Source organism: Monomorium pharaonis, chromosome 10, assembly GCF_013373865.1.
Source record: "Monomorium pharaonis isolate MP-MQ-018 chromosome 10, ASM1337386v2, whole genome shotgun sequence".
Lineage (NCBI taxonomy): Eukaryota > Metazoa > Arthropoda > Insecta > Hymenoptera > Formicidae > Monomorium > Monomorium pharaonis.
In genome coordinates, this window is record NC_050476.1 from 4257199 (window position 1) to 4275473 (window position 18275).

Genomic DNA, 18275 nt, shown 5'->3' on the forward strand with positions numbered 1-18275 from the left:
AAGTGCTAATCGAATATCGACAGATCTATTTATTTTAACGTAATTCTCATATAGTTCGGGACGCGTACAATATGTTTCTATAGAGTTCAGGTGTATATAATTAATTAAGAACATTTTTTAAACAATTATTTTGTCCCGAAAAACTTGAATTTCTAAGGCTACACGTCAAGTGCTAATCGAATATCGACAGATCTATTTATTTGAACGTAATTCTCATATAGTTCGGGACGCGTACAATATGTTTCTATAAAGTTCAGGTGATATAATTAATTAGAAACATTTTTTAAACAATTATTTTGTCCGAAAAAACTTGAATTTCTAAGGCTACACGTCAAGTGCTAATCGAATATCGGACAGATCTATTTATTTTAACGTAATTCTCATATAGTTCGGGACGCGTACAATATGTTTCTATAGAGTTCAGGTGATTATAATTAATTAAAACATTTTTTAAACAATTATTTTGCCCGAAAAACTTGAATTTCTAAGGCTACACGTCAAGTGCTAATCGAATATCGACAGATCTATTTATTTTAACGTAATTCTCATATAGTTCGGGACGCGTACAATATGTTTCTATAAAGTTCAGGTGATATAATTAATTAAAACATTTTTAAACAATTATTTTGCCGAAAACTTGAATTTCTAAGGCTACACGTCAAGTGCTAATCGAATATCGACAGATCTATTTATTTAACGTAATTCTCATATAGTTCGGGACGCGTACAATATGTTTCTATAGAGTTCAGGTGATATAATTAATTAAAACATTTTTTAAACAATTATTTTGCCCGAAAAACTTGAATTTCTAAGGCTACACGTCAAGTGCTAATCGAATATCGACAGATCTATTTATTTGAACTGTAATTCTCATATAGTTCGGGACGCGTACAATATGTTTCTATAAAGTTCAGGTGATATAATTAATTAGAACATTTTTTAAACAATTATTTTGTCCGAAAAACTTGAATTTCTAAGGCTACACGTCAAGTGCTAATCGAATATCGACAGATCTATTTATTTTAACGTAATTCTCATATAGTTCGGGACGCGTACAATATGTTTCTATAGAGTTCAGGTGTTATAATTAATTAAAACATTTTTTAAACAATTATTTTGCCCGAAAAACTTGAATTTCTAAGGCTACACGTCAAGTGCTAATCGAATATCGACAGATCTATTTATTTGAACGTAATTCTCATATAGTTCGGGACGCGTACAATATGTTTCTATAGAGTTCAGGTGTTATAATTAATTAAAACATTTTTTTAACAATTATTTTGCCCGAAAAACTTGAATTTCTAAGGCTACACGTCAAGTTCTAATCGAATATCGACAGATCTATTTATTTTAACGTAATTCTCATATAGTTCGGGACGCGTACAATATGTTTCTATAGAGTTCAGGTGTTATAATTAATTAAAACATTTTTTAAACAATTATTTTGCCCAAAAAACTTGAATATCTAAGGCTACACGTCAAGTGCTAATCGAATATCGACAGATCTATTTATTTGAACGTAATTCTCATATAGTTCGGGACGCGTACAATATGTTTCTATAAAGTTCAGGTGATATAATTAATCAGAACATTTTTTAAACAATTATTTTGTCCGAAAAACTTGAATATCTAAGGCTACACGTCAAGTGCTAATCGAATATCGGCAGATCTATTTATTTTAACGTAATTCTCATATAGTTCGGGACGCGTACAATATGTTTCTATAAAGTTCAGGTGATATAATTAATTAGAACATTTGTAAACAATTATTTTGTCCGAAAAACTTGAATTTTTAAGGCTACACGTCAAGTGCTAATCGAATATCGACAGATCTATTTATTTTAACGTAATTCTCATATAGTTCGGGACGCGTACAATATGTTTCTATAAAGTTCAGGTGATATAATTAATTAGAACATTTTTTTAAACAATTATTTTGTCCGAAAAACTTGAATTTCTAAGGCTACACGTCAAGTGCTAATCGAATATCGACAGATCTATTTATTTTAACGTAATTCTCATATAGTTCGGGACGCGTACAATATGTTTCTATAGAGTTCAGGTGTTATAATCAATTAAAACATTTTTTAAACAATTATTTTGCCCGAAAAACTTGAATTTCTAAGGCTACACGTCAAGTGCTAATCGAATATCGACAGATCTATTTATTTTAACGTAATTCTCATATAGTTCGGGACGCGTACAATATGTTTCTATATAGTTCAGGTGTTATAATTAATTAAAACATTTTTTAAACAATTATTTTGCCCGAAAAACTTGAATTTCTAAGGCTACACGTCAAGTGCTAATCGAATATCGACAGATCTATTTATTTGAATGTAATTCTCATATAGTTCGGGACGCGTACAATATGTTTCTATAAAGTTCAGGTGATATAATTAATTAGAACATTTTTTAAACAATTATTTTGCCCAAAAAACTTGAATTTCTAAGGCTACACGTCAAGTGCTAATCGAATATCGACAGATCTATTTATTTGAACGTAATTCTCATATAGTTCGGGACGCGTACAATATGTTTCTATAAAGTTCAGGTGTTATAATTAATTAAAACATTTTTTAAACAATTATTTTGCCCGAAAAACTTGAATTTCTAAGGCTACACGTCAAGTGCTAATCGAATATCGACAGATCTATTTATTTGAACGTAATTCTCATATAGTTCGGGACGCGTACAATATGTTTCTATAAAGTTCAGGTGTTATAATTAATTAAAACATTTTTTAAACAATTATTTTGCCCGAAAAACTTGAATTTCTAAGGCTACACGTCAAGTGCTAATCGAATATCGACAGATCTATTTATTTGAACGTAATTCTCATATAGTTCGGGACGCGTACAATATGTTTCTATAAAGTTCAGGTGATATAATTAATTAGAACATTTTTTAAACAATTATTTTGTCCGAAAAACTTGAATTTCTAAGGCTACACGTCAAGTGCTAATCGAATATCGACAGATCTATTTATTTTAACGTAATTCTCATATAGTTCGGGACGCGTACAATATGTTTCTATAGAGTTCAGGTGTTATAATTAATTAAAACATTTTTTAAACAATTATTTTGCCCGAAAAACTTGAATTTCTAAGGCTACACGTCAAGTGCTAATCGAATATCGACAGATCTATTTATTTTAACGTAATTCTCGTATAGTTCGGGACGCGTACAATATGTTTCTATAAAGTTCAGGTGATATAATTAATTAGAACATTTTTTAAACAATTATTTTGTCCGAAAAACTTGAATTTCTAAGGCTACACGTCAAGTGCTAATCGAATATCGACAGATCTATTTATTTTAACGTAATTCTCATATAGTTCGGGACGCGTACAATATGTTTCTATAGAGTTCAGGTGTTATAATTAATTAAAACATTTTTTAAACAATTATTTTGCCCGAAAAACTTGAATTTCTAAGGCTACACGTCAAGTGCTAATCGAATATCGACAGATCTATTTATTTTAACGTAATTCTCGTATAGTTCGGGACGCGTACAATATGTTTCTATAAAGTTCAGGTGATATAATTAATTAGAACATTTTTTAAACAATTATTTTGTCCGAAAAACTTGAATTTCTAAGGCTACACGTCAAGTGCTAATCGAATATCGACAGATCTATTTATTTTAACGTAATTCTCATATAGTTCGGGACGCGTACAATATGTTTCTATAGAGTTCAGGTGTTATAATTAATTAAAACATTTTTTAAACAATTATTTTGCCCGAAAAACTTGAATTTCTAAGGCTACACGTCAAGTGCTAATCGAATATCGACAGATCTATTTATTTTAACGTAATTCTCATATAGTTCGGGACGCGTACAATATGTTTCTATAAAGTTCAGGTGATATAATTAATTAAAACATTTTTTAAACAATTATTTTGCCCGGAAAACTTGAATTTTGAAGGCTAGACGTGAAGTGTTAATCGAATATTGACAGATTTATTTATTTTAACGCAGTTTTCATATAGTTCTGGACGCGAATAGTAATTTTCTAAAGAGTTACGGTGATATAATTAATTAAAACATTTTTTAAAATATTATTTTGCCCGATAAACTTGAATTTTGAGGGCTAAAGGTGAGATGTTGTTCAAATATCGACAGTTCTATTTATTTCAACGCAATTCTCATATAGTTCCGGACGCGTACAATAAGTTTTTAAGAAGTTCCGGTAATATAATTAATTAAAACGTTTTTTAAACAATTATTTTACCCGAAAAACTTGAATTTTGAAAGCTGGACGTGAAGTGCTTATTGAATATCGACAGATTTATTTATTTTAACGCAGTTTTCATATAGTTCCGGACGCGTACAATATTTTTCTAAACAGTTCGCCAGAAAGTGAAAGTTTTGAAAATTGATTGAAAATTAACAGGTAACATTACATATAATATATTATAATTTTTAATTTATTTAAAGGGGATTAAGTATGGAGTGAATGTATGTAAGAGTGATATTAAGAAACATGAAAATATAATATAATTACTAATTTGTATTTAGAGCGAGAGAGAGGGGCGGAGGGTGGAGAGTGGGAGAGCGTGAGAGATAAAGAAGAGGATTAAATAAGAAAGTAAAATGTAAGAGTAATATTGAACAATATGAAAATAATATAATTAATATCATTAATAATATAATTAGTAATTTAGAGAGGGGGAGAAGGAGCGTGAGATAGAGAAGGGCATTAAATATGATAAAGTGTGTGAGAGTAATATTACAGAAGAAAAAAAAGTGCAATGTTTAATATAAAAATGCTAAGTGGCGCGCGCGAAGCGCGCGCATTGTTGTGTTCTAGTGTTAAAAAAATTTACTTGGAATTTTACCTTGATGCACTTATACGGGCGTTGTTAACTAGTTCGATAAATTATGAGATGCTTTTATGATGCTGTCTTAAGTTCTCGTTTCTCGCCTCGAAAAGCTCATCTCTTTATTTCTTTTTTCTACGTACGGTCGACGATTAATTCCCATCGTTCGTTCGTAATATAAGCGCCGATCACAGGGATTAAGCACGTACTAAATGCTCATTTGCAAGAAGTCTTAATTCACTGTCGAAATTAGCGCGCATAACGGTTCGCGAAATTAAATTTCGCTCCGCTCACGCCGCTATACGTACAGTGCCGCTTGGAGAAATAATCTTTTGCCAATGAAGTTAATACTAGCGCGCGCATGCACGTCGAGGTATGCAATTTGATCGTCGCATATCTCAACGTGATACGTTATTGTCGTAATCATGATTTCGATTATTACTTACCACCCGCTATTCATTGGCAGCTTAATGGGCAGCAACACATTTCTGCGGTGCGCATATTAAATTTTTGGTCAAATGTACAACACTCATAATGTACTTTTGATGATGTACCAATGTATATAAAAAGTATGTATAAGGAGATGTTAAGGTATTTTCATATTTATATTTTTCAATTTTCTTTCTGTATTAAGTTTTATATAAAATGTATGAAATTTAACTTAAGCTAAAATAATATAAAGGTAACAGAACATTTCCATATTACAAATTCAATCTTAACAAAAATGAAATTTTTTTACGATATTTCTTTTAAACTGTACTTTGATTTTTACCTTTAATTTACTTTTATTTTACTTTTTAGATATTTATCTTTTTAAGGAAAAATATCTAGTATTGATCAAAACTACAACATTTATTTATTGTGCTTATTGTGTACATTATTTTGTGTACTTGTCGTTAATTTGATAAATTCCACAGTATCAAATTTTTAACGAGTTTTTTTTTAGGTAACGATATAGACTTAACACAATATAGATTAAATTCAAATATAAGATAAAATATATATGCATCATTTTGTGAGAGTAATTCTTAAAACTTATATTTACATTGCATACAACAAATGATTTTTCGTAATAAAATGCTTTTTAATTAATTTAATTAAAACGTTATAATGCATTTTTGGTTAAAAACTATATATTTTACTTTTGTAAATATTCAAATAATAGTTGTACTGTCTAATATGGCATATCTGATCATGAGGACCAAAACGTTCGCCATTATTAACCCCCAGTAAGAGCGTGCGATGGGATACCGTGATTGCTGATCGTCAGTACCTATGGGATCTTTTGAAGTATAAGCCTTGTTATTTTTGGGGAGCGATTTAAGTTCACGGAACGGCAAATCTATCATAATGAAAATGCAAAGTATTCAATAGAAATGCTTTCCCTTTCAAATAATTAAAAATTTTAATATTTTAATAAATTGTTAAATATGACCGGAATCGAACATATCAGGTTGGAGAAAGAGAGGGGGGGGGGGGGGAGAGAGAACAAAGTATAAGAGCATCCATCACGCGCGCCAGGCAATGCAGTAGCGAGTTCTTTGAAAGTTGCTTATTTCGCAAGCTTCGCTATCAAACAACTCTACGTCTGACTGCGGGATGCTCTACTTTGTAGTTTGATGTAAGAGATCGGCGGATCGCGTGCTTCTCTCTTAACTCGTTTTAAATTTCTAAGCTGTTCCTCTCTTGTTTATCGAGTTTTCTGACGGATACTGTTATGAGAGTATCCAGACTGCGGTTTAATGAATATACACCATTATATTCGCCTCGAAGAAAATTGTAATGTCCAAACTAATAACTGAGTTAGAGTAAAATATGCAAACTCAGTTCTCTACGTTTAGTAGGTGAATTGCTACGATAAGTATACGCTTGCGATTTACGGATGATGCAAATATCTGTTGTAAATATTCGCGTATTTTTTATCATTTGCAATTCTTAATCGAGCGGCGCCAATATCGCTGTCATCCCCGTCCGACTAAAGAAGAGCACATCCTTTTCGCGTATAATGACTTTTTCTCATATCTAAAATTCCAATAAACGCCTAGTAGCGCCCCGACAAAGTGTCGCGTTGAAAGACTCAATCTGTTCGAAACCGTTCACACATGCACCTTAGGATGCTTGAAACGAGCGAGTTCGTCCCGCCGTTTAATACTCGGATGTGAATTTTCGGAAGCAACGCCTCTGTCGTCTATAGAATCGAGCGTGTATAATGGCAGCGCGCCTCTCTCCGCTCCAGAGAAGTGTAAAAAGGAATCTATCTTGTGTATCAGTGTGAAGTTATTAAGGCGCGCAACAGTCGCAAAATTAATTTCTTTTCGAAGCTACGCCGACAAGCGCTTATATTGGCATCGGAATTTGAAATGCATCATTCGATGCCCCGATACAAAGTGCTCCTCCGCAGCATCTGCATGCCTGAAAAAGTCTTCGATTGCAACAGCATTCCGTCGCTTGTTAATTTTCTTGCTTTTCCGTAGAATATTGCGTCTGCATCGCGCTGATTTATTTTTTTGTCACGCCTAGTTGTCACTTCGAGTATCAAGTGTAACTGGCATCCAATTTAATTAAATTATCGACAAGTTATTTATTGACGTGACTATAGAAAGTGCGATATAATTTTTGCAAGATATATGCTGACTTTTTGCATGTATATTTTTGTGAACGTATCTTATTCTAATTTTATATATAATGTATTATGAATTAGTTTAATTTTTGCACTATAACGAGATTTCCGATAGTTCAATGGTAATTGCGCATTGCTCTTTGACGACCTCAAAAGCATAATATCATTTATCGACTCGTCTAATATTATATTAACGTCAGTATTACCTTTCATTCCATAATATAATGAGCACTATTTTATACGATTTCAGAGGTATAAAATATTCGTTGCTCGTTTAAATTAAGCATATGTGTAAATTGAGATTCTCTCGTTGTGCGCGGTATAAGAATAAAAAATATTTATTTTTCAAATAAATAACAGTGTTGCTGTAACAATATCGAAGGACTTTCAAGGCGCATAAATGCAAATATGTCGCAAGGCTGAGTCAATGATTCTACTACATTCAAGTTGTGCATGTTTAAACGATTTAATTCTGTATCGATTACTCTCCGCTCGAGATATCGGCGCGCGTCGAATTAATATTATTTATCTATCTACGATATCTCGACAGCTTCGTTCTGACTAGCGACGCTGAACGACCGATACGCAATAAGCGCGCTGACATTCTAATTAAATTATCTTCGCCGAATTTATTTATCCGATCTCAAGTGATCGTGTGAGACGGTCGCGGCGGATATTGCCGATTTGTATCTGCCGGCTGCGTCCCCGATTTCTGCTCTGCCCCGCCTCCTATTATCACCCCGTACGCAGAATTATTAAAAGCCGACCATCGCGGACGTGTATACGTACATATTTTGTAACGTCGGACCGGGGGCCGAAGCATACCGGGTGGCTGCCGGGCAGAAAACAATAAAGCCCGGGTATCATCCGGAACGGTGCCTCCACCACTTCAACTTCCCTTCCCGGATTGACCCCTCTCGCCGAAGCTTCTGCCTCCATGTATGCGCGCGGCCCAGTATACGCTCTCCATTCAATTTAGATCCCACTTACGGGTCTCCCCGACAGGCCGTGCCGTACGTCATATTTATTCTATTTATTGTAAGCCGATCCCATCCCCGGGCTTGAGTTAATATTTTCCTACGGAATCGCGCGCTCCACCGTTTTTCGTTTCGTCCATATCACTTCAGCTTCGTTGTGATATTTCTTTTTCCCTTTTTTTGTTCTTCCCGTAGATGATAGTGGGACGTGTGGCGTTGAAAATGAAATTGTTCGGTATCGTACTGTCCGAATCGGCGAAACGGAGAATCGTTTGTCTCATCGAGATGGGGATGTGTGCTTAAAACGGACAAAGCGACGCATTCATTCGAAAGCTGCGTACGTCGTAAATCGACGATTCGGCTATTATGAGAGGAATGAGTTACGCTTTGCGGTTTTGGGAAATATTTGTCTAAAGGTAACCGCATTTAAATGGGATCGGGTAATCGTTCAGATTCGGTCCGATTTGGTCACCGATACCATTGACTACTAATGCTATCGGATGCCGCCAATATCACTGATTTCCGAAATAATCGAAATAATTTTGTCGTTAATTTTAGTGTTTGGGATTAAAGCTAAATTCGCGTTGGATAAAGATAATGCAATTAATGATAGTTGTTAATCTCATTACTTTTACGATACGCGTACAAATTGCGATATCAATGTTTCATGTCAATTATCTTAAATGTAATTCGAACCGAATGTATTTTTGTGTTTAAGTCGTAAACTCATGATCTAGTGACTGAATATTATTTTCTTAGTCTACAAACGTAAAACTTTGTGTATTCCCGATTAATACTTCCGGCCTTTTTGCATTATCATATTTTAATCGACAAGTCATGCGTGAAATATGCATTTATTTCTTTCGCTATATGATAAACACCGTACGGTCCATGATGTTATGAAATACCACGATCGAGTGCAAGCATTGCATTAAGCAGCGCATTTAAAACCTGTCCCGTTATCGTCTCGGAATCCGTCGTAATTTATCGGTTAGTAACCACGTCTCTCTAATACCATTTGAATTTATTGACTTTTGCCACGTCGCGTAATTGAAATAGGTTGTAAATAGTTTGTAATATAATTTTATCGATTTTTGCGGGCGACTGCTAAACAATATGCGTTTTTTCAATTAAAAAAAAAAAACAACAGTGAATCAGTGAAAACAATTTCAGCGACAGCCGTAATTGCATTCGACGTACATTTTAGTTATTCAGCCGTAATATTTCGCCCGACTCGCCGGCTTCGGAAACCCATTTCGAAAAGTGGCGTAGAAGTTTCAATACTTCGCAGACACAGAAGTACTCGACACGCTCATTGCGCGAGGTCAACGATCATAGCCGAGGTTAATGCAGTTGTACGCGTTATAGTCCACCGATCGAGCGTTTCGCGGTGTATCGCGAGGCATCACGCATCTATGAAGTAGATTCCCTCGTGCCGAGTTATCCGCGTTTATGTTTTCGCCCCGGCTCCTCAAATTGGCGCGCACCTGATCGAGATTCGTATCAGCCGAGTCTTTAAGATAATGATTCGCGCGAACGATGCGTTAAAGCGCATCGCGCTTAGCCACGAGGTACACCGCCGGTGGTAACAAGATATAATAATCACTGTCATCAGAGCCGACTTGTATCGCCGCGCAACTAGCAGCCTCGACGATCGAATGGAAACGCGTCTCTTGCCTCTCTCGGTGTGTCGAGTGAAAAGAAAAAGATTACGAGTCGGTGTGCGAGAGGAATGTCCGATTATCGTGCCACGGAGAAAGCGGATCGGTCAGCTCGAGATATTTCAACGGTTCGCTTGGCAAAAGAAGAAAAACCATCGAACGAATACTTCAATGGTGAGTGTCCCGTTCTACGTTTATCTTTCCTGATGCAATTACTTGGTACTGCGTATTGCATGATGAGGGAAACATATTGTTTTCCGTCCGTTTGCGTCTGTTATCTGCATTACGCGGTGTTGATCTGAAAAGATTGAGCTGTAAGACGCGATCATTGAAAGAAGATATTTTCTGCGCGAATTTCATTTTCAGATCTTATCACGTTCGGTTATAGTGCCGTACGCGAGAGATGGCCGACGTTTACTTCTGCCAGTTCTGCCGCGAAGATCTCGGTAGTGAGAGGTTTCTAATCGCGAATGCGTATTGTCTTCCCGACTGTCATTTTCTAGCATTGAGATTTTATCTCAATTACCGACTATTCTCTTCGTCTGAACGTTATTTTCTTCTGCGCTGCACGTACTTTGGAAAAGTCTGAGGTTCTGGTCAGCGTTTCTTTAGCTCGTCTTTAGAAGGCTCAACAATGGTCCTGTCGTGGTACTTACAGTAGTCAGCAAGGTTGCTTTGTTACTTAGACATTGAGATGATACGTGCACTCACTTGCATTTTCGGACCAACCAGGACCATTGTCACTTTTTACTTACGAAGTTCTTTTCAACAATTTTATCTTCTACTTTATTTAGTACATTAGTTAGAGAAGATTTTTCTTCTGAGAAGAAGATACTTAACAATTTATATTATTAGAATAAAAATTTATTTCACTGAAATAAATCTTTTTTGAGTATGGCAAAATAAAATTTTATTCCCGACAGATGAATCAATAAAAAAAAAATTGCATTTTACATGAAATTCGTCATCACAATCCTTTTTAAAATTGATAAATATCGAAGAAAACGTTACAAAGTGACATGATTATAAATATAATATTTCAACTTTTTATTAATCTTAAATCGGAATACAGCTTTATTATATTTTATGTGTAGATTTAATAATATTTATATTATAAAATATTTTAACAGTTATAAATAGAATTATAATTCCTTGTTAATAATTATTACTTGCGCGATAAAGGTACGATGCTTCTTTGCAAAAATTAAAAATGACGATAACGTGCAAATTTAAGTTAATTTCTGTCGCTAACTCGACGGGCTAATCAAATATGAGTGATTTCGATCGTTTCTTAAATCGTACCTTTTAGCGACGTTACCTCGCGTCGTCAGCTCATCGTCTCGTTATCGTGTCGAGCTTAGTTAAGTCGAAATAGTCAGAGCACGCCCACGTCGGCGCTCTTGTGTGTGCGCGCGTACCGGTATCTAGATTCAACTAACATATAAGCTCGATACGATAACGAAGCGGGTAACGAACAGGTTCGAGTATCCGACAGTGAGGTTTTATTAAACCGAATCATTTGTCACGCGGCCGCGATGCCACCGCCGTTGTATCATCGGCCGGCCGACGGGTAGGTGCCGGCGGGATAGATTGTCAGATTGTATCGGGGCTGAAACGGGGTCGGCGCGTTGATTGGCGTTCCACGATGCGAGTTCGATTCGACTCGTAAGGATGAAATCACGCGTGTCAAGGCACCTCACGACGAGTTCCGAAATACCCTTCTCAAAATCGGTAGCCGGCCCGGCCAGGTACAAGGTGGACCCGACAGTCCGCACGCATGGACTACCGACGAATTAAAATTGATTGATACTGCCACACCGCGGATTAATCGCCGGTGTGGATACGTAGGTTAATGGTAAAACGTTGCTACTGTCCGATCGTACGGCCGTCAAGACCCATTTTGAAATATAAAACATAATTAAGATGCATTATAGATAAGCATCGCGAATGGAAGTCTGTAATAACCTGGGAAGGGATTTTATCTGGTAATAAATGTCAATCAAATTATGTGAATTGCATTACAAGAGACGATTGGAGTGACGATTTTCGAAGAAAAGAGATTTCCTCGCTTTACCCGCGATCTATCGAATATATAAACGTTTTTACTTACTATCGTAAATAATCCATTATTGGAGATTAAATTAATTTTTATTATCGCAATACAAATATATCGCTTTGACTGTGACTTTTAAATTTTTTAATGACGATCCTAGCGAAAAAAAGACTACGTCGAGACATTTTCTAAATGCAATGTTAATGCGGCAGCCTAACAGAGATGACCCTTCGTCTGAACTAGAAACTTAGACTGATCCTTGGATCATTTCCCCAGTCACGTTTTACGATAGGGGATAGAAATCGGCGTCGTCTGCAACGCGAATAACGTGACTTCGAATTTTCGTCCTTGTAGTCGTTATCGTCGTCGTCGAGTTCATCCTCTCGCGATTCACTCGCGGCAAATGTTCGTTCAGGCGAAATCGCACCTTTTTATCTCTCGCACGAGTAGCACCTGTCTACGGGCGTTTAGATAGAGACAGGATCGTTGCTTCTGTTGCCAACGATCGATCCGACTAGACGTTGGCGAAGCCAAGTTCACACTTTGGATTTACTTTCAGTACTGTCCGACGTCTTTGTTGCGACTATTGTTGTTACTATTATTATTTCACAGCTTTTTACTGCGACCTTTGCGAACGCTGGCGCTGCAGGTTAGGCGCATACCGATTGTACCGGTATTTATCTAGTAAAGCCGCCTTAATGAAATCTGATATAGAGAGAGGAAAGGAGAAAAAGAGAAGATACGTTATCTGATTACTCACGGAGGAGTCCAACTGTCCAGATCTAATCCGCGAATTGTACAGCGGCTCGAGAGAGACAGCTGGTTTTGTAACGCCGGAGGAAAAGGTCAAACATCGGCTCCCTTCGGAGTCGAATACCGGTCCCGCGGACCTCCGCTGCGGCTCTCTGTCCATCCGCGATCGAACGTCCGACTCTAGCGGAGCCTCGTACGTTGCGTTGTGTTCGAGTTACCGGTACAGGCGAACCGTTGTGTCCCCCTTCGCTTGTAACGCACGATCCTCGCCGGTTTGTTACGCGGAAGTACATACACTATTCCGCGAAGAGGAGACACGAGACAACGGATTGGCTGTCCGCGACCGATGGCACTGAGAGCCGGGTTAACGACTTCGCGGAAAGCGAGAGATTTTCCATGCGAGGTAAGATCGACTGGGGACATAGATGCGTCATCTTCTCCCCGTGTAACAAATAATGTGTTTACGCTCGCGTCGAGAATACGACGTGTTTAAAGTGCGAGCATACCAAGAGACACTAGTAAAATAACTCTCAGGTGAGCCCTGGCACGTCCAACGCAATTCACATTGGCGTTCTCTCGACTCTCTCGCTCTCAGTAGTACAACATCGGAGATCGCATTGCGCGTTTTCGTGATTGATAATACGCCACCTCTCCATTTTCGTTCCGTTGACATTTGCGAGATGCGCCCCATCGCGCGGCGCCGGCGAAGCATCGCGGCGCATGAAATGGGTCGTTGAAAGGGGGCCATAATTGACCTGTTAAAGAGACAAATGCACATTGTGCCACTCGTACGCTCTGCACGCGTCGCCGTGGCGAGCGCGTACATACCCCGTTGTATACCTCGAAAAGTCCCGCGATTATCGGGCGTGACTCATTGGTAAGTATCGAACAAAACTGTGTATTGTCGGCGCGGTCACAATGGAAACGGGCCGGTGAATAAACGGCGACATTGTAACGGCGTCAATCGAGAGTACGCGCGTTCTCCAAACTGCTCGCCGCATATCTCCAGCGCTCGCGATAGCGCTTGAGTGATTGGCAATTATCGACACTGTCGTCCGACAGCGCGACGCGACGCGGAGAAAATTGTCGGTTCGACACACTCGCGCGTGATCATTTATACTCCGCGATGCTCGTCTCTCGACTATTCATTACCTGGTATACCGCGTACCGGTTCCCCATGCACCGGCTCGACTCGATCGCCGGCTACACACCGTACTAACATTATTTACACCTGACGCGCTCACGATCCTGTAAAAACAGCCGTTGTTCCAGCTGATCCATTATGTCTACCGGTTGGCAACAACCTTTCCGATTAGCTGTAGATCGATGACGCTTGCCATTTATGCACGCGACTTGCAATTATAGGAAGAAAACCCGTTATAGATCTTCCAACAATATTATATTTTCGAAAAAAATTTTAACTCACTTAAATCATTTGACATGCAGCTGCGAACCAATTACGAAAACAATTTTTCTTCTTATTTATTTTATATATTGCTATTTTCTTTTCTTTACATAATTATTTTCATGAAACGAAAAACATAATAGGGTCGCTTTGTTCATACGCACGCAAAGGTAATCCCGACTTCTTACTCTCTCGTAAATACTTAGTATAATTACTTCGTGGTATTGCAGCTTTTTAGCAGAGAAAATTGTCAATGAATCCTTCAGCCGAGTAGAAAGTACCGCTGCTAAGCAGGCGTTTCTTACAGGAACAAAATGAATCTCTTCTTTCGAATCTCAAATATCGAGATAAATCGGGTCTCGATTTATTTGAAGAGTTCCAGGGACCGGGGCCACCTGAGCTGGTCCCGAGCGGAGTATAAAAAGCTGCCGATCGAGGCAAGATCGCGTCGCTAAAAGCACGATCCTCGCGGGCCCGTCTGAACCCCCGCGTTAAGCATCTCTCTCGAGGGGGAGACGGAAAGTGGTAATGGGGAAAGAAAGGGCACGGACGAGAGAGGAGGGGGGGGGGGAGGGAGTTTGGTAAGGTGGCTCTATGGGATGTCGAGGCCGTGCTTAGTCCGTGTCAGGAATGTAATTCACACGCCGCTGGCATTCCGTCGCGTTCCATTCCGCTCGCGGTTCGCCTTTTGTTGCGGCGCGATACGACGCGGTGCGGCGGCTTGGCTACTGTCCGCTCACGAATCGAGGACCACCATCTTTCCCACCTACGTGCGAAACAGAATGGCTACCCCGTCTACCCGGCTAAATACCGCGCGGCCGTGAAAGTGCAGGTCGGCTTCCACCTTTTGGGATTCCGGCTTTCATTATCCCGCCTCGCAAGAAACGGCCGTTCGAGGACGCGTCTCGGGTCGATCGTCCGGCGAGTTATGGCACGCGATCCGTAATACGAGTTCTCAGCTCAGCTCTCGCTCTCGTCAAGGAATTTTTATGTCACTCAGGTGTACCATCATAAAATCCGCATTAAAATAAATACGTCTTCAAGGCCCGTAAGTACGGTAATATTACACGATTTAATTTCTCAAATAAAATAAAAGACGGTATTTTTTTCCGAATTTTTTTTTTGAATAAATTAAAGAAGATACAAAATTTAATCAATAATCAAATATATTTTCCTACTTTTTTTTCGCTCAATAATTACAAAATACACGTCGGCCACTGTACTCTGCGTAGAACTTATTTAAATTGTTTCCTAACAAGTTTTCTCATGTTTTTTATTATCCTGACGGCTAATAAGCGTCGACTGTTCATAAATGCTCGCGACGCTGCTTTACTTGGAAACTAGTTAACCACGGCGGTGTCACTTGTCAGAAGAAGAACCCGCGACTGCATTCCGCGTGCGGTTCTTCCATGCCCGCTCCTCGCGACGCGGACGCTGCACGAAAACGGGGAGAGGCGGCGGGGTGGCATAAAACGGTGTTTATTACGACGTTACTCCAGTTTAGCAAATTACTTGCATGCTCCCTTAATCACGGCGTAATACATGCCCTCGTCGCATTCTTGTCTCGTGTAATACCGTCCGCTGCACGGGCGCCGCTACTGCGCTCCGCGAGCGCGCACAGAAGTCACGACAGAGAGTACCATCGGCCTTGCGTTTAACGTCCATTGCCTGCAACTGCGCTTATTTTGCTTAAGAGAATGCCGATGCAATTTAATAAATTACTTACAATTGGCCGGTAAGCGCGCGAAGAATCGCGCGCTTCTGAGAAAAACGCCGTTTAAGTTTAACTTATATATAACCATAAATATATGGTCTTGTCGTGAGAGTTTATAATAATCCGAGTCGCAATTAAGATGATAATACTTGAGTTGAAAGTGTCGGCCTCTAAAATTCAAATCATTAAATTTATATAATTCGTCTCCCAAATAATTTTATTGCTTGAAGTAAGAGCGCTTTTCCAAATAATTCAGGTACCGTGAGGTTGTTTAATTGTCGACCGAGACGTTGCGAAACTCTACTTAATTTGGCGCTCCTTTTGATGCTCTAAAGCAATAAATAATTATTATCGCAGGCACAATGGGCAATCGAGTCTCGAGCCGCTCAAATTCCGCGATGGCGGCGCTCGTCAGCCGTTCGTTTACTCGCCACTCGACGATATCTCTTAACTTTCTCGTCCTCCTCCGGCAGCGTACTCTTTGCATAACGGATAGGGAGGCGAAGAATCGCCGTGAAAAGAAAATCAAACTCCCTTCCCTGTAGATCCGGTCGTTCCTCTTCGTCGCTTCCGCGGGACGACGTCGACTCCGCGAGCGAAAATCAACGCTGACGAACAATTCAGGGAGGTCGACGAAGTTCTTCGGTAAATACGGCAGACACAATACATGCGAATGGATATATTTGACGGTAGTACTGCTGCCTGCGCCCATCTCTCACGCGTCGCTACTGGTTTTCTTTCAACGAAATAGGGAGGACGGCTAAGTGGCCATGAACGCGCTGAATGCATTTCAATTTCATTCTCGCGATTACTGCTCGCTAAGATGATCGTCGTCGTCGTCGTCGTCGTCGTCGTCGTCGTCGTGTCCCTGAAGCAACTACCCCTGGCTGACTGCTGCAACGGCGAGTGTGCGGGGGCACATAATAGAGAATAACATTGTCCACGGAACTCGTTTTATTACAATTATTGCTATTATCATTACTTCGAGTAATACCCGTGCGCGTCCCTCGCACTGAGACTTCAAGTCCCCTTTTTCGTTTCCTTCTTTTTTAACAGCTTCCACTTGATTCACATCACTTAGAGCTAATTTGAAAGATTGTCTTGTATTATGAATTCAATATTATTCAAGTTAATTGAGAAAACGACGTGCGCGGTTACGCAAACTATGCTATTTTTTTTTTACTTCGACTAATTGAGGAGGTACTTTAACTATTCTATCACGCGTCCAAATTGTATAATCATTATTTATTGTTAGACGTTCTCTCAGAGAGAAAAAAGTTACGCGCTGCTACCACGTTTGAAATCACTGTGTTGCCTTTCATAAGCGACTGTCTGCAGTTTCGTTATATCCCGCCGAATGATGTTGAAAGGCGTCGTTGCAAGATCCACGATAGACTTAGACATGCATCACATTCAATCGTAAAAGCGTTGTTGGATAGCAGAAATGTCATGCAAGATGTTGTAATCGTTTCTAGTTATGTACTTTCAACAAGGTACAATAATTGTCCCTTTTCTTCATGCTTCTGTTAATTTCTTAGTAGTACCCATTCTAAACGGCCATCGAGAATTGAAACAAGGATTGACCAATCTCACTTTTACAGAGCGTTGACAGTAAAGAGAATAAGAAGGTACAAAGCGGCACAACGCGAAGATGTAAATTTACAATGCAAGCTTTAAGGGCCATTCTCTATAGTGGTTACTTGAATCTCATTTTAAGAGTTATCGAATGAGAAATGGAATTAATAGCGATGTATGTTATTCTTTTGCTTGAGAATAATAATATTAGCATACAGAATAAAACGTTTTACTTCTTTTGTTTCTAAAAAAGTAGGAAAAGGTCTCTAAATGTCTATATGAAATTTATTTTATATAAATCGAAGTCTTATATAGTGAAGGTAGCTGTACGAATGATATGCAAAACTTGGATTCGTTCCAAGAAGTTAGTGACCCAGAGAGAAACGAGTCATATCTCTCGCTTCAAGAAACTTGATAACAATTCCGAAACTGGAAGGAAACATTAACCCACATACACGAACAAGAACAGCACATGCGATTTTTTTATTGAATACTAAACAGTTATCCGTTTTCCAATACTGTTAGGGGCATGATATCTGTTTATAGAAGCTAAGAAAAAGTCTCGAAACGTTAAATAAAAAGAAATGTATATCCCGCTTAATGAAGTCAAATTAGGAGAAAGAAATATCAAAATATATTCCGAATCAATATAAATGAAATAAATTTAACGCAGCCATATATACGTACATAGA

General features: G+C 38.6%; 1 protein-coding gene across 2 annotated transcripts in view; it reads left to right on the top strand.

Moving 5' to 3' along the window:
• Positions 1-4763: 4763 nt before the first annotated feature.
• Positions 4764-18275, top strand: part of LOC105834037 — a 92254-nt gene continuing 78742 nt past the window's right edge. For both annotated transcript variants that reach the window (XM_036292770.1, XM_036292771.1), the window contains exon 1: positions 4764-10257. In XM_036292770.1, the coding sequence (XP_036148663.1) occupies positions 10155-10257 (103 nt within the window). In that variant the 5' untranslated portion in view covers positions 4764-10154. The remainder of the gene's footprint in view (positions 10258-18275) is intronic.